Source organism: Papio anubis, chromosome 2 (assembly GCF_008728515.1).
Source record: "Papio anubis isolate 15944 chromosome 2, Panubis1.0, whole genome shotgun sequence".
Classification (NCBI taxonomy): Eukaryota; Metazoa; Chordata; class Mammalia; order Primates; family Cercopithecidae; genus Papio; species Papio anubis.
The window spans coordinates 193,407,179-193,429,065 of NC_044977.1; the positions used below are offsets into that span (position 1 = coordinate 193,407,179).

A 21,887-nucleotide genomic window follows, 5' to 3' on the forward strand; every position below is an offset into this window, starting at 1 on the left:
GGGTTCAAGTGATTCTCCTGTCTCAGACTCCCAAGTAGCTGAGATTACAGGCACATGGCCACCATGCCTGGCTAATTTTTGTGTCTTTTGTGGAGACAGGGTTTTGCCATGTTGGCCAGGCTAGTCTCACACTCCTGACCTCAAGTGATCCACACACCTCGGCCTGTCAAAGTGCTGGGATTACAGGCGCAAGCCACTGCACCCAACCAGTTCTTTTCATTATATACCCAGAAGTAGAACTGTTGGATTGTATGGATCATAAATATAATTCTATGTTTAATTTTTTGAGGAACTGCCATATTCTTTTCCACAGTGGCTGTACCATTTTACTTTCCAGCTAGCAAAGCACAAAGGTTCTGATTTCTCCACATTCTTACCAACACCTGTTGTTTTTTTCCTTTTTTAATAATAGTTGTCTGAATGGGTATGAAGTGGTATCTTACTGTAGTTCTTAAAATTTCTGTGAGTGCATCATGGCTGCATATATTTATGGGGTCTGCGAGATACTCTAATAGAGCCATACAATGTGGAATTGTCACATCAGGGTAAACGGGGTATCCATCACCCCAAGCATTGATGTCTGTGAGATACTCTGATAGAGCCATACAATGTGGAATAATCACACCAGGGTAAACGGGGTATCCATCACCCCAAGCATTGATGCTGTGTTACAATCCAATCATACTCTTTGAGTTATTTCAAAATGTACAATAAATGATCATTGACTGTAGTCATTCCCGACAGTGACTTTATGATTTTAAAAAAAGAGAAAACGTGGTAAGCAAATGAATCTCACAGTAATTAATTAAATCAGAGTGGGTATCGATAGAGAGATGGTTTGTCATATTCCTTTGTCCTCTGCATTTTCTGAAAGTTTGCAGCTGATCCAGATGCTTAATCAGACTCAGGTTCTGTTCCTTTGGCAAGACCACAGGTAATGTTCTGTTCTTCTAATGGGAGGCGTATAATTTCTTTCTTTTTTTTTTTTTTTTTCTTTTTTGAGATAGAAGCTCGCTCTGTTGCCCAGGCTGGAGTGTGGTGGCTCTATCTCTGCTCACTGCAACCTCTGCCTCCCAGGTTCAAGTGATTCTCCTGCCTCAGCTTCCCAAGTAGCTGGGATTACAGGTGTGTGCCACCATGCCCAGCTAATTTTTGTGTTTTTAGTAGAGATGGGGTGTCACCATGTTGGGCAGGCTGGTCTCAAATTCCTGACCTCAAGTGATCCACCTGCCTTGGCCTCCAAAAGTGCTGGGATTCCAGGCATGAGCCACCGCACCTGGCCTGAGGCATGTAATTTCTGATTGTCTTTTGTAAAGATAACAGCCGTTGATGTTTAATTCTAGATCCATTAATTCATAGGGGTTTCACAATTGTGATATTCTATCATTCTTTTTTATTCATAGCTAGAATACTTTTATAGTGAGATGCTCCCATTCATCTATGGTTTACTCAATGATACCTTTATATAGGGAAGGCAGGATAAATGTTTGATTTTTTTTCTGTTAATTTCCTCAAATGTTTGATTTTTCCTTCAGTTGTATTAGTTTGTTTTCATGCTACTGATAAAGACATACCTGAAACTGGGAACAAAAGGAGGTTTAATTGGACTTACAGTTCCACATGGCTGGGAGGCCTCAGAATCATGGCGGGAGGTGAAAGGTACTTAAACGGCAGCGCAAGAGAAAATGAGGAGGGAGCAAAAGTGGAAATCCCTGATAAACCCATAAGATCTCGTGAGACTTACTCACTATCATGAGAATAACACGGGAGAAACCGACCTCCATGATTCAGTTACCGCTCCACTGAGTCCCTCCCACAGCATGTGCGATTTCTGGGGAATACAATTCAAGTGGAGACTTGGATGGGGACACAGCCAAACCATATCACCAGTTTACAAGATACTGTATTAGTTCTCTGTCATCTTTTTCAGGTGTGTGTCATAAACTCATGTAGTTCAATATATGTGATGAATTTCAGTCTATTGCAGTCATCTTTGTCAAAGCTCAGATTGCCTCATCTTTGGCCGTTGGGAGCAAAGATGCTTCCTGAGTCCTTTTGACCTGACCTTGATCATCTTTGGTAAATAAAGGGATAGTATTTTTTGTTTTGCTTTTCAAAAACCTCAGCATATTTTCTGTGCCTTTTTGAAGGTGGATTTTAGAGATCTGTTTGTTTTAGGATATTTGGAACTGATTGATACGATCTTTGATATAATTTGTAAGCAGATATATGCCTTAGAGGTTGTGTTACTTTTAAAGAATAATAGTTTCATTTTTTAGTTTATGTGGAAAATCAAAACATTTCAATAAAATAAGTTCCAAGGACTGATTTTAAACCTAATTTAATTTTTCTTTTAGACCTGTCACGAAATCGCCTTTCAGAAATTCCTACAGAAGCATGTCACTTTGTTTCTCTGGAAAATCTCAACTTGTACCAAAATTGTATTCGGTATATTCCAGAGGCAATTTTAAACCTACAAGCTCTAACGTTTTTAAATATTAGGTAAGATGTTGTTTTCTATTTTAAATTTTTGGTTTTATGTGGTCTTTTCAATTTTCCCCTCTCTTTTCCTAAAATATTTACCTCTATATATGCTATCTCTTCGTGTCAGCAGTTTCTATATGTGCTCTTGGATATATTAACAGTATTTCCATGTCCCTCCAGTTTCTCGGTTTGTCTTTGGCTTTGCAGTACAGATGCTCCCTGACTTACAGTGGGGTTACATCGCAGTAAACCCGTCTAAGTTGAAAATGCATTTCCCACATAATCCATCAAACGTTATAGCCTAGCCTAGCCTACTTTAAATGTGCTCAAAACACTTACAGTAGGCTACAGTTGGGCAAAATCATCTAACACGAGGCCTATTTTATAATAAAGTATGGAATAGCTCATACAATTTACTAGATAGTGTAATAAAGTATGGTTTCTACTGAATGTATTGCTTTCCCACCATCATGAAGCCGAAAAATTGTAAGTCAGCTGCTGTTAGTTGGGAATGCCTGTAATTAACAAACCTTACTAGCCATTTGCCAAATGAGCTTGCAGCAGTCTTGTAGCAGTGCTTCTCCAATTACATTTTCTAATTAGCTTCATTAAATAAGAATAATAGATCTGAAATTACTTTGTTTCTTGTGACTATGTATTTTTGCATGTTAAGTTCTGAATGTATGAATGCATTTATTAAACTAGTCTACTCCACTTTCACATCTTAAAATGACTCTTTTGTTGTTTTATTTGACAACAAATATTTGCAAATGTTCATTGAAGATAATGTGCAAGTGTGGAAAAATATAAAGGAAATTCATCAAAATGTATTTGAATTTTATAAGTGATCTTTTCCTTCTGTTTTTCCAGGTTTTTTTTTTTTTTTTTTTTGAGACAGAGTCTCTCTCTGTCGTCCAGGCTGGAGTGCAGTGGCCGGATCTCAGCTCACTGCAAGCTCCGCCTCCCGGGTTCATGCCATTCTCCTGCCTCAGCCTCCTGAGTAGCTGGAACTACAGGCGCCCGCCACCTCGCCCAGCTAGTTTTTTGTATTTTTTAGTAGAGACGGGGTTTCACCGTGTTAGCCAGGATGGTCTCGATCTCCTGACCTCGTGATCCACCTGTCTCGGCCTCCCGAAGTGCTGGGATTACAGGCTTGAGCCACCGTGCCTGGCCTTTCCAGGTTTTTAGTCAAATTTTTAAATGAGTTTTCCCCTTATGAAACATTATTTAAAACTATTTTTGTATGTAATTATTGTACAGTTTATATACTGTTGAAAATACATTTTCCTCTGGGATCTTTAGTTTCTTCCAGTTTTTTACCATGATAAAAATAATATTAGCAGAGAATTTTGTATGTAAATGTTTACTTTTCTCTTTCCATAAGATAGATGTCGGGAGTGGAATTGTTACTGGATTAAAAAGTGTTAAAGGCTTGGCCGGGCGTGGTGGCTCAAGTCTGTAATCCCAGCACTTTGGGAGGCCGAGACGGGCAGATCACGAGGTCAGGAGATCGAGACCATCCTGGTGAAACATGGTGAAACCCCGTCTCTACTAAAAAATACAAAAAAAAAAAAAAAAAACAGCCGGGTGTGGTGGCGGGCGCCTATAGTCCCAGCTACTTGGGAGGCTGAGGCAGGAGAATGGCGTAAACCCGGGAGGCGGAGCTTGCAGTGAGCTGAGATCCGGCCACTGCACTCCAGCCTGGGTGACAGAGCGAGACTCTGTCTCAAAAAAAAAAAAAAGAAGCGTTAAAGGCTTATGATCTCAGTAAAAGATCTTACAAATGGGGAGGCAGTTGGTCCTAAGGAATAAGGTTGAATTTACATACGTAAAAATCTAGTTTATTTTAATCGTGATAGATGTGGGGGTTTTTTTGTATTTTTGTTTTTTCTTTTTGTTTTGAGACGGGGATTTGCTCTTGTTGCCCAGGCTGGAGTGCAATGGTGCGATCTTGGCTCACCACAACCTCCATCTCCCGGGTTCAAGCCATTCTCCTGCCTCAGCCTCCTGAGTAGCTGGGATTACAGGTGCCCGCCACCACACCCAGCTAATTTTGTATTTTTAGTAGAGACAGAGTTTCACCATGTTGGCCAGGCTGGTCTGAAACTCCCAACCTCAGGTGATCCACCTGCCTTGGCCTCCCAAAGTGCTGGGATTACAGGCGTGAGCCCCCACGCCCGGCTAGTTTTGTATTTTTAGTAGAGACAGCATTTTGCCATGTTGGCCAGGCTGGTCTCGAACTCCCGACCTCAGGTGATCCACCTGCCTTGGCTTCTCAAAGTGCTGGGATTACAGGCGTGAGCCACTGCGCCCGGCCGATAGATGTGTTTTATTATTGTACTTTTAGTTCTGGTTTGCATGTTTTTGTATAAATAAAAATTCTTTACCTGTAACTTGGTATGATCTATGAAATCACAACTTACTGCCGTATTTTCACCATTTATGAGCATTTGATTATAATATTGTAATGATGAGGGAAACAGATTACAAGTTTTATTTAGCAATCTTCTTCAGGTTGGGCGCCGTGGCTCATGCCTGTAATCCCAGCACTTTGGGAGGCCAGGACGGGTGGATCATGAGGTCAGGAGATCGAGACTATCCTGACTAACACGATGAAACCCCGTCTCTAGTAAAAATACAAAAAAAATTAGCCGGGCGAGGTGGCAGGCGCCTGTAGTCTCAGCTACTCGGGAGGCTGAAACAGGAGAATGACGTGAACCCGGGAGGCGGAGGTTGCAGTGAGCCGAGATCGCGCCACTGCACTCCAGCCTGGGTGACAGAGCGAGACTCTGTCTCAAAAAAAAAAAAGAAAGAAATCTTCAGAAGGAAGGAGGATGATATTATCCACCTTTTAAAAAATATGTTCCTGCGTAAATTGTACTTGAATAAAACAATGCTGTGTTTATGTAGCACTTCATCGTTTACCAAGGAGTTTTCTTGTGCAGGAGCCCTGTAAGGTAGGTGGGGAGATACGAAGATCTTCAGTTTACAGATGAGAAATCTCTGTAAGATGCAGATTAAGTTCAACACTGTGCCTGTAACCATAAAGCGACCACCAGTAAAACGAACGCTAGAACTCCAGTAGTACCCTGTTTGTTTCTTGCAAGACTCATATTTGTTATTTTACTGAGTATAGAGTGAGAAAGAGGGAAAATTTTTCTTCAGTGGTGGACTCTGATTCTTCTTTCTGCTTATCCATTTAGTCGGAACCAACTGTCAACATTGCCGGTACACTTGTGTAATTTGCCATTGAAAGTCTTAATTGCTAGTAATAATAAATTGGTGTCACTTCCAGAAGAAATTGGACACCTCAGACATTTGATGGAACTTGTAAGTTAATATTTTTGATCGTCCAGCATGTGTGTGTGTGTGTGTGTGTGTGTGTGTGTGTGTGTGTATGTGTATGAAACCTTGGAGAGAGAGATGTCTACAAAGTCGTACTATAGTCTCTTATATGGCCAAGATTTATTATTGAGATACGTTTTTGACTTATTTTCCAGTGTTGGTAATGAGTCATGTACTGAATTCTCAGTACTCAAGTGGTTGGCACACAGAACTAAGAACTGAAAGTACAAGCCTAATCAGCCCACACAGATGGGAAAAAGGCATTAGAATTATGTTCTAAGCAATATTAGATGATTTCTGTGTCATTAAATTTTTGAGATATGTTAATATAATTGAATTTTTCAAAATAAATGTATTTGTATCATCAATATTCTGATTTTTTATTAGCTCCTATAGGGGAATGGCACTACAAAGGTTAGGTTTATTTTTTGCCTTACATTATATCTTTAGAACCTATCTCCCACATTATAAAGTAAAATATACTTCATTGCTATGTGTTTTTGTTTTGTTGTTTTGGAGACAGAGTCTCACTCTGTGGCCCAGGCTGGAGTGCAGTGGTGCGATCTTGGCTCACTGGGATCTTGGCTCCGCCTCCTGGGTTCAAGGGATTCTCCTGCCTCAGCCTCCGGAGTAGCTGGGACTAGAGGCGCCCGCCACCACCCCTGGCTAATTTTTTGTATTTTTAGTAGAGACAGGGTTTCACCGTGGTAGCCAGGATGGTCTCAATCTCCTGACCTTGTGATCCGCCCGCCTCGGCCTCCCAAAGTGCTGGGATTACAGGCGTGAGCCACCATGCCCGGCCTATTGCCGTGTATTTTCTAAGACACTTAATTGAACTCCTTCACCTAATCACTTCTTGAGTATTTACCTTCTGAGCATGGGAATAACAATTTTCTCTTTTAATCACCATGATAATGAATTGATTACTAAAATTATTTTCATTTTATAACTGAGGAAGCTAGCACTCAAAATCGGTTAAATAATTTGCCTAAGGTTATATAACAGAAGTAGTATTTGAAACCAGACTACCTGAAGTCGTTCTGAAGTGGTCAAATACAATTACATCCATTAGGATTAGGGGTATGTTTTCATGTAGGTTTATTAACAAAGATGGAAGATGGTTATCATAAATTAATACGTATGTAATATAGGTGAATCATTTTTTTCAGTTAGATTGTGAATATAAGAGGTTACTTGTGAAAATCCACAAATATATTAAAACTAGAGTCTACATTCTAGACCACTATTTTTGGAGCCAGTTAGACCTAGGACATAAAGATCAGAATGTATGTTTATCAGCATCTCTTCAGAACTTGGGTTAAAAACATGAACTAGAAGTAAACTATACTCTAATTCAAATTCTTATTTTCAAATCATTTAAACATTTTGTTTCTACTTATTCAGTCCTAAATACTTAAAAGATAGAGATGTGTTACAGAAGCTTTTAGTTTTCTACAAAAGAGGTTAATTGATATCCTCAGTCATATAAGGAACTTGTGGCAGAATAAGAATTAGTGTCCTGGCCGGGCGCAGTGGCTCACACGTGTAATCTTAGCACTTTGGGAGGCCGAGGCAGGCAAATCACCTGAGGTCAGGACTTCGAGACCAGCCTGGTCAACATGGTGAAACCCCATCTATACTAAAAATACAAAAATTAGCCAGGCATGGTGGCACCTGTTATCCCAGCAACTTGGGAGGCTGAGGCAGGAGAATCGCTTGAACCCGGGAGACAGAGTTGCAGTGAGCTGAGATCACACCACTGTACTCCAGCCTGGGCGACAGAGTGAGACTCCGTCTCAAAAAAAAGAAAAAATTCATGAATGAGCATCCTTAAAGCTCTCCATTCCCATCTGATGGTCTTTCAGCAACATCCTTGTTGGCTCACTATTTTTTTCCTCTTCAGTAAGTGAAAGCAAACTGCTGTTTTCTACATACATATTTTCTGAGAGATTATATATTGCTGTTACCTTTTGGTTCAAACTCAATTTTTATATCCCTTCAACTTTTTTTCTAGCTAGGATTTGAACCTATATCCTTTCAACTTCTTTTAGAACCCTTTTCATGCCTAGAGCATTGGACTAAGAAGTCTAGCTTCTGGCCAGGCACAGTGGCTCTTGCCTGTAATCATAGCACTTTGGGAGGCCGAGGCAGGTGGATCACCTGACGTCAGGACTTTCAGACCAGCCTGGTCAACATGGTGAAACCCCCTCTCTACTAAAATTTAAAAAATTGGCGGGGCATGGTGGTGGGTGCCTGTAATCCCAGCTACTTGGGAGGCTGAGGCAGGAGAATTGCTGGAACCCAAGAGGCAGAGCTTGCAGTGAGCCGAGATCAAGCCACTGCACCTCCAGCCTGGGCGGCAGAGCGAGACTCCGTCTCAAAAAAAAAAAAGTCTAGCTTCTGATTCTACTTCAATTATTAATTGGTAGGAAAAGTAAAACTAGTCTTTTCTCTAAGCATATTTTAAGAATATTAAAAAACGTTTGAAGCTTATTGAAAAATTTAGCAAGTGGTCTTTTTTTATTCTTCTTTCTTTTTTAAAAAAAGAAAATAGAGACGAGTCCTTACCATGTTGCCCAGGCTGGTCTGAAACTCCTGGGCTCATGCGATCCACCCGCCTCAGCTTCCCAAAGTGCTGGGAGTAGGCGTGAGCACCACACTCGGCAGCAGGCGGCCTTTTCTGAATAGTAAATGTGTGATTTCTTTCAGTCGTATTGGCACAGTTTTAAGTGTTAATGTGGCAGCTTCCCTCTGTTCACATAATGATGTGTTTGCAAATTACCTTGGCTGACCTCAGATTTACGGTATTCTGAATTTATTAATCTTGGAGCCTGTAGGTAGTCGCTTGTCAGAACTGTTGAATTAAGCTATTAAGATACCAGAAGGTCTCCCAAACATACCTAATTTTATAGACAGTTTAAAGCAGACAAGTTTGTAATGTTAGGACAATCTTTATTTTGTATCTTTTCAAAATAGGATGTGAGCTGCAATGAAATTCAAACTATACCTTCCCAAATTGGTAACCTGGAGGCCTTGAGAGACCTTAATGTAAGAAGAAATCACCTAGTACATTTGCCTGAAGGTAAGAAACTATGAAATGATTATTATTATTATTTTAAGCTCTCTCAGACTAATCAAGACAAAAATGTATAAGGGTTATATCCAGGCTGGGCGCTGTGACTCATGCCTGTAATCTCAACACTTTCAGAGGCAGAGGATGGAAGATTGCTTGAACCCAGGAATTCCAGACCAGCCTCGGCAACACAGAGAGTCTGTCTCTACAAAAAATTAACAAATTAGCCCCATGGGCTGGCATACTCTTGTAGTCCCAGCTACTCAGGAAGCTGAGGTGGGAGGAGTCCCTGAGCCCAGGAGGCCAAGGCTGCAGTGAGCTATGGTGGCGTCACTGCTCTCTAGCCTGAGCACCAGAAAGAGACCCTGTTTAAAAAAAGGAGAGAGAGAGAGAGTGTGTGTGTGTGTGTGTGTGTGTGTGTGTGTGTGAGACAGTGTGTTACCTCCAGTGTTTGAAATCTAATGGTTTATTTAATAGTGTTATCTGTTCCACTGTGGATTTTTTTTTTTTTTTTTTTGAGACGGAGTCTCGGGCTTGTCAGCCCAGGTTGGAGTGCAGTGGCGCCATCTCAGCTCACTGCAAGCTCCGGCCCCGGCTTACGCCATTCTTCCTGCCTCAGCCTCCCCGAGTAGCTGGGACTACAGGTGCCCGCCCCACCTCGGGCCTGCCTGTTTTTATTTTTAGTAGAGACGGGGTTTCACCGTGTTCGCCAGGATGGTCTCGACTCCTGACCTCGTGATCCGCCCGTCTCGGCCTCCCAAAGTGCTGGGATTACAGGCTTGAGCCACCGCGCCCGGCCACCACTGTGGATTTTAAAAGCCTCTTCAATGAAAAGGTTTGATAACTCTTGGCCTTTGATTTTATTTTTAGATATTGTCAACCAATGTAATCAATAACTCAGGGTAGGGTCACTGGAAATTTCAGTAAGCATGACTGTTTGGGGGAAATGTAACATGTTTGGATAAGGAGATAGTATGTAGTATAATGAAAAACATTCCCGCAGTTAGCACTCACTTAAAAATGGACTCTGACCTGAACTTAACTTTACCCGTCACTGGAGATGTTCAAACAGAGGCTAATGAACCATGTAGAGGTGATGTGTAGAGTGAATGGTAAATGGGGTGAGAGACTGCGCTAAGAGACAGGTTATCTTACTCAGGCTGACTACAAGCCATATCATTCAAATACATATTTGAATGATAAAAATGATTAAACAATTAAGTCTAATTTATCAATCTTTCACAAATTAATAAACAGAATGCTAGAAAGGAAGATGAAAATGAGAGCTGTTATTTTATGAGATCCAGAATATATATTTCTTCTACATGTTTCTGCTTATCACCCAGCAATAAGAGTCATCAGCTCATCGCAAGTCTTGTCTCTGCTGTGCTCTCATTTACTTTCCCCTGCACTGTTCTCTAGATTAATTTGAATCATATACAGAAATTTATTGTAAAATACCAATGAGTCTTCTCAAGGTGTTTTCATGACAGTGATTTTCTAGGTTCTTTGACAAAATATGACTACAGTGTACAATTAATATTTTGTTTGTTTTGAGACAGGGTCTCACTCCCAATACCCAGGCTAGAGTGCAGTGGCATGAACATGGCTCGTGCAGCCTCGACTTCCCAGGTTTAGGTGATCGTCTCACCTCAGCCTCCCAGGTAGCTTAGACTGCGGGCACTCGCCACCATGCCCAGCTAATTTTTGTATTTTTAGCAGTGACGGGTTTTGCCATTGTGCCCGGGCTGGTCTCAAACTCCTGGGGTCAAGAGATCCACTTGCCTCAGTCTCTCAGAGTGCTGGGATTACAGGTGTGAGCCACTGCGCCTGGCCACAATACATGTTGAATTAACTAATGATGTTTTCACTTTCCCTGTAGAATTCAAATATTTATACCAATTTGGTCCAGCATAATATTTAGTTCTAAAGTACTAGTGGAGCTTTGGCATTTTGGATTCCAAGTAAATGTGTAAGAACGTGACCTTTTCAGTCACTTTTATATACTTTACTGCAACCAAAATCTCACATGTCTTTCATCTCACTTGATTTGTCCAGGAACCTTCCCACCTTTTATCCTCAGGGCCTTATTTTCTCCTGGGTCTGTTTGCTACCAACTCAGGAATGTAAATGAAGGTTAGCAAAACCAAAATCATGACCTCTAGGACCTTATAACCCCAAATTTCTCTCTAGGGTTACCTCTGTACTCAGGACTCACCTACTATGATTGGTCTTCAAATACTTACTCCTATAATAATATTTATTTAGTGTGATATCAATTAATGAATATTAGAGTTTTAATCAAAATGAAAATTGAGAATTTCAGATGACAATGGAAGCTTAATAGTTTTATCAGCTAATTTATTTCTGTATCTTATTTTGATTGTAGACTGCTGACAAAATGGTTTATCACACAAATAGTTTCAATTTTTTTTAACAGTTTATTTTATAATCTCAGCACATATAGTTGAACTGAGTTGGCAGGTGAAGCTTTATTCCAATAGCTACATTCATTCGTGTGGAAGTTTAATTTCTAACATTGCAATTTGGTAGATATCATTTATCTTTTGTTATGTTGCCATTTTGATTTAAAGTTAATTTTAACTTTTACCAAATAATACGTTACATCATTCAAAAAATATTTAAAAATATTGAGTCCTTTTTTTTTTTTTGAGACAGAGTCTCACTTTGTCGCCTAGGCTGGAGTGCAGTGGCGCCATCTTGGCTTACTGCAACCTCTGCCTCCCGGGTTCGAGTGATTCTCCTGCCTCAGCCTCCCGAGTAGCTGGGATTACAGGCACGTGCCACCACGCCCAGCTAACTTTTGTATTTTTAGTAGAGACAGGGTTTCGCCATGTTGCCCAGGATAGTCTTGATCTCCTGACCTCGTGATCCGCCCGCCTCCGCCTCCCAAAGTGCTGGGATTACAGGCGTGAGCCACCACGTCCAGCCAAGAATCTTAAATAGTATCGTTCCCCTGCCTCAAACTTCCCAGCACACCAATTTCAATGGCCAAAAGTATGTATCTTCATTAAACTCCTTTGACTCTTTTTTTTTATTTTTATTTTTTGAGATAGGGTCTCACTCTGTTGCCCAGGCTGGAGTGCGTGGCGTGATCATAGCTCACTGTAGCCTCGAACTCCCTGGGCTGAAGCCATCCTCCCATCTGAGCCTTCCAAGTAGCTGGGACCACAGACATGTGCCATCACACCCAGAAGTTTTTGTATTGTTTTGTAGAGACAAGGGTCTCACCATGTTGCCCTGGCTGGTCTCCTGGGCTCAAGCAGTCCTCCTACCTCAGCCTCCCAAAGTGCTGATTACAGGCATGAGCCACAGTGTCCAGACTGCTGACATATTTCTAATTGATACATTTTTATAGCTATTGCTGGTTTGGGCAACTTTGACACTTATGTCAGCTTCCTATTGTGATAGATGAGGATTTAGTTTCCTTACACTATCACATACCATGCCTTTACTGCCTTCCTCCCATCTTCCCAGTGTAGTTTTAGCACAACTTTTGATTAAATTGTTATTCAGTGTTCACATTACTATAATTATGTAAACATTATTCCCTGCCAATTCAAGTGATGTACTCTGATTTTATTTCTTTTCTTGTACATGTTTTTTTTTTTTTCTAGAGGTAATAGTTTCTTATCTTTTTATATGCTTATTTTTGTGTGTGTGTATTGCTAATTCCGCCCTCTTTTTCCAACAGTCTTCCTCGTCAAACCAGTCAGATTCTCTATCCCTTTTTTCCGTGCACTTCTGCCTCACTGAGCCCTTTTTTCCTCTTCTGATACGGACTGGCTGTTCTCTAGTATTGCTGCCCAGCTTTTTTTTCTTTTCTTTGAGACGGAGTCTCGCTCTGTCACCCAGGCTGGAGTGCAGTGACACGATCTCGGCTCACTGTAACTTCCACTTCCCGGGTTCAAGCGACTCTGCCTTAGCCTCCCGAGTAGCTGGGGTTACAGGTGCCCGCCACCACGCCTGGCTAACTTTTGTATTTTTTGTGGAGACAGGGTTTCAGCATCTTGGCCAGGCTAGTCTTGAACTCCTGACCTTGTGATTCACCCGCCTCGGCCTCCCAAAGTGCTGGGATTACAGGCGTGAGCCACTGTGCCCGGCCTGCTGCCCAGCTTGCTTTCTTCTGTGTTAAATACTCTGATTCCTAGACTGGATCGTCCTCAGTTTACTCCCTGTTTTGCTGGAGGACATCTCCTAGTAGTTTCCCAAGAACACGTCATAGGAGAACATATTTTTGAGACTTCACTTGAAAAGAAATGTCTATTCTGTGTCCCCCCTTGATTAATAATTGGATTATAAATCTAGGTTGAAAACTTTTCTTTCAAGACTTTTAAGTCTTTTTTCACTCTCCGCTTTCAGTGTTTAAAATTAACGGTTGAAAATCTGATGCCGTTCATTCTTAATCCCAGTCCTCTGTGACCAGCTTTCGCTCTCGGGAAGATTTCACGATGGTCCCTGTTTATCTGCTGCTCTGGAGTCGTATGTGAATGTGCCGTAGTATGAGCTGTTTTAATTCAATGTACTGGATACTTGGTGGGCCCCTTTCCAAACCAGAGATCCATATCCATTTTGGGAAATTGTTTTACATCTTTTTTTTTTTTTTGATAACTTTCTTTATTCTGGTTTCTCTGTCCCCTTTTCAAATTATTTTGAATTGGATGTTATTAGACCTCTTTGTTGATCCTCTTTGATGATTTTTCTTATCTTTTTTATTATTCATTTCTTTGTCATTTTGTGTTATCTTATGGTAAAATAGTTCCAACCATCATGAATTTTTAATTGCTACCATTATATTTTTTATTTCTACAAACTCATTATTCTGTGATTTTTAAAAAACATTCCTTTTATGTTTCAGTGATTAAGGACCTTCTCTTTCTGAAACTAAAGATAGTCTAGCTTTTCAAAATTTTCTTCTGCTTTCTATAAAATACCTGTTTCTTCTGAGTTCCTTTTTTTGGTTAGTTGGTTGGTTTTGATGTTGGAGATGTCTAAATGTCTGTGGATCATATACTATCTTTATATAGCTGAATAGAAGTTCTGAGTATACTGGGCAGAAATTGTATAATGGTCATTAAGCAGCAAGCTGTGCATTTTATTAGAAGAAATTCTGTATCATTATATAAAAGCCTTATATATGGGACTGTGAGGTTTACCAGAGAAAGAAGCTCCATTTCTTCTATGTTATTGTGTATATTCTTAACTGTGGCCATTCCTGGGGATGAAGTAGGATAGGGTGGGGTGGGAAGGTGCTGAGGTCTTAATGTTAAGTGTGTAGACTTTGACTTCTCCATTTTCAGCTGGCAACTCCTCCTGACTTTCCATTGTGCCTGGGATCCCTGAGTTCAGAGCATTTTTGGTTCAATTGCACTGGAAAAGAACTTGCTGACTGCTGGGAACATTGGAGAAGGATAGTGCCCCAGCTGCGTTAGTGGGGGCTGTGGACCCAGGCATTTAACTGTTCTTTATATAGAGTGTTATCTAATCCTTTTGTTATCCTCACCTTCTTGTGGTATCAGGGCCTCCAGCTTCTGAGACTTTCTGTAGTTCTGAGCGGGTCAAAGCTGCTTGCTTTTTATTAGTCATCCTATCTATAGGCAACTAGATCTCATTTTTACCACTTGTCACATTTTTACCACTTTGCTACCAGTTAATCACTAAAAGAGAATGGGAGTAAGTATCTGTGTTAAAATCACATTTAACTAGAAGCTTTTGTGAAAATTCTTTAGTTGTAAAACATCATTAATTGTTCATTTCCATTTTACCTTCATGCAGAGCTGGCAGAGTTGCCTTTGATACGGTTAGACTTCTCATGCAATAAAATTACCACAATCCCTGTTTGTTATCGGAACCTCAGGCACCTACAGATGATCACCCTAGATAACAATCCACTACAGTCACCTCCTGCACAGGTAAACCATAGTGGAAGCGTCAGGTAAACCATAGTGGAAGTGTCAGGTAAACCATAGAGGAATTGTCAGGTAAACCATAGAGGAATCGTCAGGTAAACCATAGAGGAAGCGTCAGGTAAACCATAGTGGAAGCATGGTATGGACTTTTTTTTGGACAAAGGATGAAATTTAAAATTTTCTGTACATTTATCATTCTGTTAGAAAATAACTTCTTTTAAAATAAATTCACATGCATATGTATTTTTGAGAAGCCTTGAATTAATGGATTGGAAGATAATGTTTCCAGAAGTGTTTTTCCTTTCTCTAAATTGGTATTTGTTTTTAAATTGAAGAATTCTTCCCTACATTTTTTTCTAATAAAATTTTAATTTCTTAATATTTTTCTTGTAAAATTTGAGTGTAGACACCATAAATGCTAGAGACAGGCCAGGCGTGGTGGCTCATGCGTGTAATCCCAGCACTTTGGGAGGCCGAGGCGGGTGGATCACAAGATCAGGAGATCGAGATCATCCTGGCCAACATGGTGAAACTCCGTTTCTACTAAAAATACAAAAATTAGCTGGGTGTGGTGGTGGGTGCCTGTGGTCCCAGCTACTCAGGAGGCTGAGGCAGGAGAATCGCTTGAACCCAGGAAGCGGAGGCTGCAGTGAGCCGAGATCGCACTAGTGCGCTCCAGACTGGGCAATAGGGCAAGACAAATAAAAATACTCAGCTTTCAGAGCTAAAATCTATCAGTACATTTCTTTTTCTGATCATTGTTATTACAACCTTCCTAATTCTAAAAGTCACAAATTCCTAGTTTAGACATTTTAGTCGTTTATCAGTGACTGAAATGAAGCTATACAGTAATAATTATAAGGTAGCTTTACATGTAGATGCTGGACATCCTACAACCTATAAATGTTTGCCAACTCATTATTTTCTCTTAGCTCTTTTTTTTTTTTTATTGAGACAGAGTCTTGCTGTCGCCCAGGCTGGAGTGCAGTGGCACGATCTTGGCTCACTGGAATCTCCGCCTCCCAGGTGTATGCCATTCTCCTGCCTCAGCCTCCCAAGTAGCTGGGATTACAGGCGCCCGCCACCACGCCCGGCTAATTTTTTGTGTATTTTAGTAGAGATGGAGTTTCACTGTGTTAGCCAGGATGGTCTCCATCTCCTGACCTCGTGATCCTCCCATCTCGGCCTCCCAAAGTGCTGGGATTACAGGCGTGAACCACCGCGCCCAGCCCCCTTAGCTCTTTTTAACTCTGCAATTTATTGACGATTTTGTACAAGCATATGCTTCTGTCTGTTTTGTTTTTTTTTTTTTTTTGAGATGAAGTTTCACTCTTGTCGCCCAGGCTGGAGTGCAATGGCGCGATCTCGGCTCACTGCAGCCTCCACCTCCTGGGTTCTAGTGATTCTCCTGCTTCAGCCTCCCGAGTATCTGGGATTACAGTCCCCCGCCACCACACCTAGCTAATTTGTTGTATTTTTAGTAGAGACGGGGTTTCACCATGTTGATCAGGCTTGTTTGAACTCCTGACCTCAAGTGATCCACCCGCCTCAGCCTCCCAAAGTGCTAGGATTACAGGCGTGAGCCACCACGCCCGGCCACATGTGCTTCTCTTTATGGCAACTATAAAACTTTATGAGTAAACTTCCTAACAATAGAAGGGTCTTATAAGCCTCAGGACTTTGTGTTTTGACTTCTGGAACAAGTAGCAACAGAAATACATGTAACAGAAATATATGTAATATTTCATGATGTCCTGCTCTTCTTTCTCAAAGCAAAATCAAAAACATAATTGTATATGATTGTTGGATTCCTAAAAGTAAAAGTTGCTTCACGTAATCTAGTGGGGAGAAATGCTTTAAATCTCTGACTATGCAAACTAATCAGTGTGATAAGTTTACTTGGTATTTGAACAGTATAATCAAAAATTATTTATTTTAATATTACTGAAATTTATTAGTGACTAGAAAATGAAAACTTATATTTACCAGTTAAACACCTAACATAACACTTAACCAAATAATATAATTTGTTATAAGAATGTTCGTTTTTTAATATTACTGTATGTACTTGATAGAAATGCCTCCTGTTCCCAATGTACGTTACATAAAATGTTGATATGATAAAAAGGAGCATACTTCAGATGAGTAATAATTTGTCTACATTTATGTTACTTTATTTAGATATGTATAAAAGGCAAAGTCCACATATTTAAATACCTGAACATACAAGCTTGTAAGATTGCTCCAGATCTGCCAGATTATGATAGGAGACCATTGGGTTTTGGCTCCTGGTAAGTATATTCTGTCTCTTTGCCTATCATATTTTTTGCACAGGGAATCAAATAAAATGGATACTTTAATTTGCCTGAATGTTTGACTAAAGGGAAATAACCTGTTTTAACACTGTTATCCTCAGAATGCTTGTATTGTAGTGTTGATTACCTACATCTGGCAAAGTCTAGTTCTAAGAGTTTCTCAACCTTGGGACTATTGACATTTTATATCAGATAATTCTTTGTTGTGATGGGCTGTCATGTACATTGTAAGACATTTAGCAGCGTCCTTGGCATCTGCCAATCAGATGCCAGTAGTACCCTCCCAAGGTGACAAACAAAAATGTCTCCAAATGTCACCTTGAGGCTTCCAGTTGAAAACTACTGGTCTGAGTGACTTGAACATTAACTTTAGCTCTGCTGCTGAAATAACTAGCTGAAGGCAAGTCATTCATACTTTTTGGGTTTCATTTTTCCTACAAGGAGGGAAGAGTTGGATTTGTTGACCATTAACATCACTTCAGTATCTTTTAAGTCTATGAGTCCCTCAGCTACATAATATATGACTTATAAGTCTGAGTCCCTCAGCTGCATAACATGACTTATAAGTCTGAGTCCCTCAGCTACATAACATGACTTATAAGTCTGAGTCCCTCAGCTACATGACATATGACTTATAAGTCTATGAGTCCCTCAGCTACATAACATGACTTATAAGGTCATCTGCTTGGCAGTCCCAACCGTGGAACAATCTCTTCTGTTTGTAACAAGGTCTTACTGTGTTACCCAGCCTGGTCTCTCAAACTCCTGAGCTCAAGCATTCCTCCCACCTCAGCCTCCTGAGTATAGAGCAGTCTTAAGTAGCAAGAATTAAATTCTTGGGCCTTTAAACAAGCAGGATAGATGTTTCAGTGAAAGTGAAATAATGTTTATGGACTTTACTCCAAAGAGAACCCCTCAGGCCTTCTCTTGGAACCTCTCAAATTTTGCTTAAAAGCACAGTCCCAGTAAACTCGCCTCATTGGGTGAACAAGAATTGCAGAGGTGTGATTGTTTTGAAGCTGGATAATAATGAGTACATGGGGTCTCATACTATTCTGTTTGCTTTGTTTCTATTTGGAATTTTTCATATTAAAAAATTAAAGCCCATTTAGTTCTAATAGTTAAGTGACTGCTTGTTTTTTTAGAAAACTGATCTGTTTAATTTCAAATGTTAATTGTTAAAATAATAAACTTTGCAGTAACAAAGTCTCTTTTTGGCAGCCATGAAGAACTGTACTCAAGTCGCCCGTATGGAGCCCTTGATTCAGGCTTCAATAGCGTGGACAGTGGTGATAAGAGATGGTCAGGGAATGAAGTAAGTGTTTTTTATAATCCGTGTGTGTTATAACACCTGATTAAGAGAAAATAAAATGATGAAAATGAAAAGTGCCTTAACCGGATTCAATTTCTCACTACATAAAATACAGAAAAGTCAAGGTGGGGGTAAGATTCCCACATTCTACAGCTGGAACTGGTGTTCTGCTTCCTTACCGGCTTTCCATCATGCGTATTTCCACCTGCCTGTTTCCTCATTGTCTCATGGAAATAGTTGCATATCATAGAAAGGCAAACAGGAGCTGAGCCCGTGGAAACTGAAGCCTAAAATGTGAAGGGTGGGGTGTTCTTGAGCAGAGGCGAGAGACGGTGAGAGAACAAGTGGGACTTCAGGCCGATGGGTAGAGATGAGGACCTTAGTGAAGAGTATTCATGTGCTCAGGAGGAACAACCTCCTAGCTAATTCTGTCATTTTCCTGGTTTTTAAATTATTTGTATTATGTTTTCTGCTCTTAAAAATTAGTGTGTCCACAGAGAAGGTCTACAGAAGAAAAAAAGTAAAAAAATAAAAATTACTAATGTGAATATTTTAGCGATGCATTAAGTTATTAAATAAACTTTTGTTAGCAAGATTGATAACCTACTATTTATAACATTGTTTTATGGTGAATCAAAAGCAAATTAATTTTAGACCACATCCCATTTGTAATTTGGAATTGTGTTTGTATGTCTTGGTGGGTGGGTTCATAAATGTGGCTGTATCGATACAGATATATATGTAGATATTTTAAATCTATATGGATAGATTTATGGAGTCATGAATCTTTTTTTTTTTTGAGACGGAGTCTCGCTCTTTCACCCAGGCTGGAGTGCAGTGGCACGCCCATGGCTCAAGCAGTCCCCCCACATAAACCTCCTGAGTAGCTGGGACTATAGGCTTATGCCACCACGCCCGGCTAATTAATTTTTTTTTAATTTAGAGACGGGGTCTCCCTGTATTGCCCAGGCTAGTCTCAAACTCCTGGGTTTATCGTTCCCACCTTGGTCTCCCAAAGTGTTGGGATTATAGGCATCAGCCACCACTCCAGGCCAGGTTTTTATCTTTTTGAGATAGGATCTCGCTTTGTTCGCACAGGCCGGAGTGCAGTGGTGGAATCCTATCTCATTGCAGCCTCAAAGTCCTGGGCTGAAGCGATGCTCTCGTCTCAACACCCAAGTATTCGGATTAGAGGCATGCGTGAGCACCCCCAGCTGATTTACTCCTGGCCTCAAGTGATCCCCTGGTTCGGTCTCCCAAAGTGCATGTATTACAGGCGTGAGCCGCCAGGCTGGAAAATGATTGTTCACATTTCTGCTTCTTTTTTAAGCCTACAGATGAATTTTCCGATCTGCCTCTTCGAGTAGCAGAGATGACTAAAGAACAAAGACTACGAAGGGAAAGCCAGTACCAAGAGAATCGCGGCAGTTTAGTGGTAACAAATGGTGGAGGTAAACGTAATTCCAGTGACATCGAAAGTGTTTGCAGTCATTTAACTTTTTAAAGTTGTCTTTTTCACACCCACTGCTTTTGTTTGTGTACCTATAGCTTCTTCACTCTTCTTTTAAATACTTCTTTTCATATATGATTGAAAAATGCTATTTTCCATTGGGATGAAACTATGATTTCTGGTTTCAGTCAGAGTTAAAATATAGTATTTCTCCCTTATTTTTATTTTGGGAGGAAACTTTATTAGAGACAGTACACCTGGAGTAGATCTTCATTAATCTGGATTTAACCATGACCTTTTGAAGTACCATTCTCCCTTTTTAAGATTCTTGCTGTGGTCATTTGATCCCTTTTAGAAATTTAGTGCATTTTTTTTTTTTAGCGTTTACCTTTTCTTCACTTGGAATTGTCAGATGCTCTTCAGGGGCATCTGAATTGCAGTTTTCCTTATTCTGACATTAAAAAATTTGTAGTTCATTGGCAAGTAGCACTCTACTTGCTTATACTTTCTGAAGCAGACTCTTGATTTTCGCATTCCATTCTGTATTGCTTGAATTGGTTTGAATTTAATGTTTAATGTTTAACTTCATATTTACATTTTGAGGGCCAGTTATAAGGGAAAATGACTTTGATTTTTCCAGAAACCTATTACTTATCTGAGAAGAGCTTTCATTTCTGCGTGATGATTTCAATTAAATGGTTTGCTGTCTTTTTCCTCACCATCTTATGTTCTTTCCTCCTGTCGTTACCATTTTTCATTTACATTTCAGTAGTCTTCAGTGTTTCTCTCGTATGAGGTATCTTTCTCCATCAGTTTATTTAAGACTTAAAATAATGTTGAGATCTGTGCCGGTATGGTAGCCACTAGCCACATGTGGTAATTATTGAGTATTTGAAATGTGTTTTTTTAGGCTGGGCATGGTGGCTCACACCTGTAATCCCAGCACTTTGGGAGGCTGAGGCAGGTGGATCACTTGAGGTCAGGAGTTTGAGACTAGCCTTGCCAACATGGTGAAACCTCATCTCTACTAAAAATCCAAAAAAAAAAAAAAATTAGCAGAGCATAGTGGCACATGCCTGTAATCCCAGCTACTGGGGAGGCTGAGGCAGGAGAATCACTTGAACTCAGGAGGCAGACGTTGTAGTGAGCCAAGATCACGCCACTGCACTCCATCCTGGGCAACAGAATGAGACTGTGTCTCATAAAAGGAAATAAAAAAGAAAGGTGGCTTTTCCAAATTGATACGTATTGTAAGTTTAAAACACACATCAGATTTTGAAGACTTCATTTGAAAAAAAGCATATAAAGTAGTAATATTTTGCATTGATTATATGTTGAAGTGATATTTAGACATATTGGACAATGTAAAATATATTAAAATTAATATTGCCTCTTTTACTTTAAAAAATATGACTACTAGAAAATTTCAAATGACGTATGTGGTTCACCTTTATGGCTTGTGTTATTTTTCTCTTTGGCCACACTTGTCTAGATTGTATGAAGAAGTAAAGTTGCTTTCTTCAGAAATGGTCTTAATATAAACATGTATTTAGTCAGACAAGTGTTAGCACATTTAAAAAAATGCATTTATTTACCTGGCTTCTAACGTGGATGTAAACTTGTAACCTTTTCATCTTTTTTAGCTATTAATAAAACTCTAATAACTCATAATTCATTTTATATTAATTGCATTCACAGAATTATTTATAAATGAGTCAGAAGACTAGTTTGAGAAAGAGGCTTCTCCAGGTTCACTGCTCCAGCAACTGCGATTTTTAGGCAGCCTGTAGAACGTCATAAAGTAACAGGTTGTGGTTTAATGCGTCTCTGGAGAAACTGTCTTAGTAGCAAGTTTTTTTTTCTAGTGTGCCATTTTAAGTAGTTGTTTCATTACTTTTAAACTTAAAAATAATGGGGGATTCCCAAACTTAATAGATGAACGATGTGGCTAAAAATAATTTATGTACTTCTCCTCACC

At 40.0% G+C, this 21,887-nt stretch overlaps 1 protein-coding gene across 11 annotated transcripts in view; it reads left to right on the forward strand.

The window, feature by feature from the left end:
• The window catches only part of LRCH3 (leucine rich repeats and calponin homology domain containing 3), a 111,092-nt gene that overhangs the window by 28,176 nt on the left and 61,029 nt on the right, over positions 1–21,887 (forward strand). For all 11 annotated transcript variants that reach the window (XM_009198817.4, XM_009198819.4, XM_009198818.4 and 8 more), the window contains exons 2-8: positions 2,358–2,502; positions 5,688–5,814; positions 8,806–8,911; positions 14,699–14,835; positions 17,014–17,123; positions 18,369–18,462; positions 19,790–19,910. In XM_009198817.4, the coding sequence (XP_009197081.1) occupies positions 2,358–2,502; positions 5,688–5,814; positions 8,806–8,911; positions 14,699–14,835; positions 17,014–17,123; positions 18,369–18,462; positions 19,790–19,910 (840 nt within the window). The remainder of the gene's footprint in view (positions 1–2,357; positions 2,503–5,687; positions 5,815–8,805; positions 8,912–14,698; positions 14,836–17,013; positions 17,124–18,368; positions 18,463–19,789; positions 19,911–21,887) is intronic.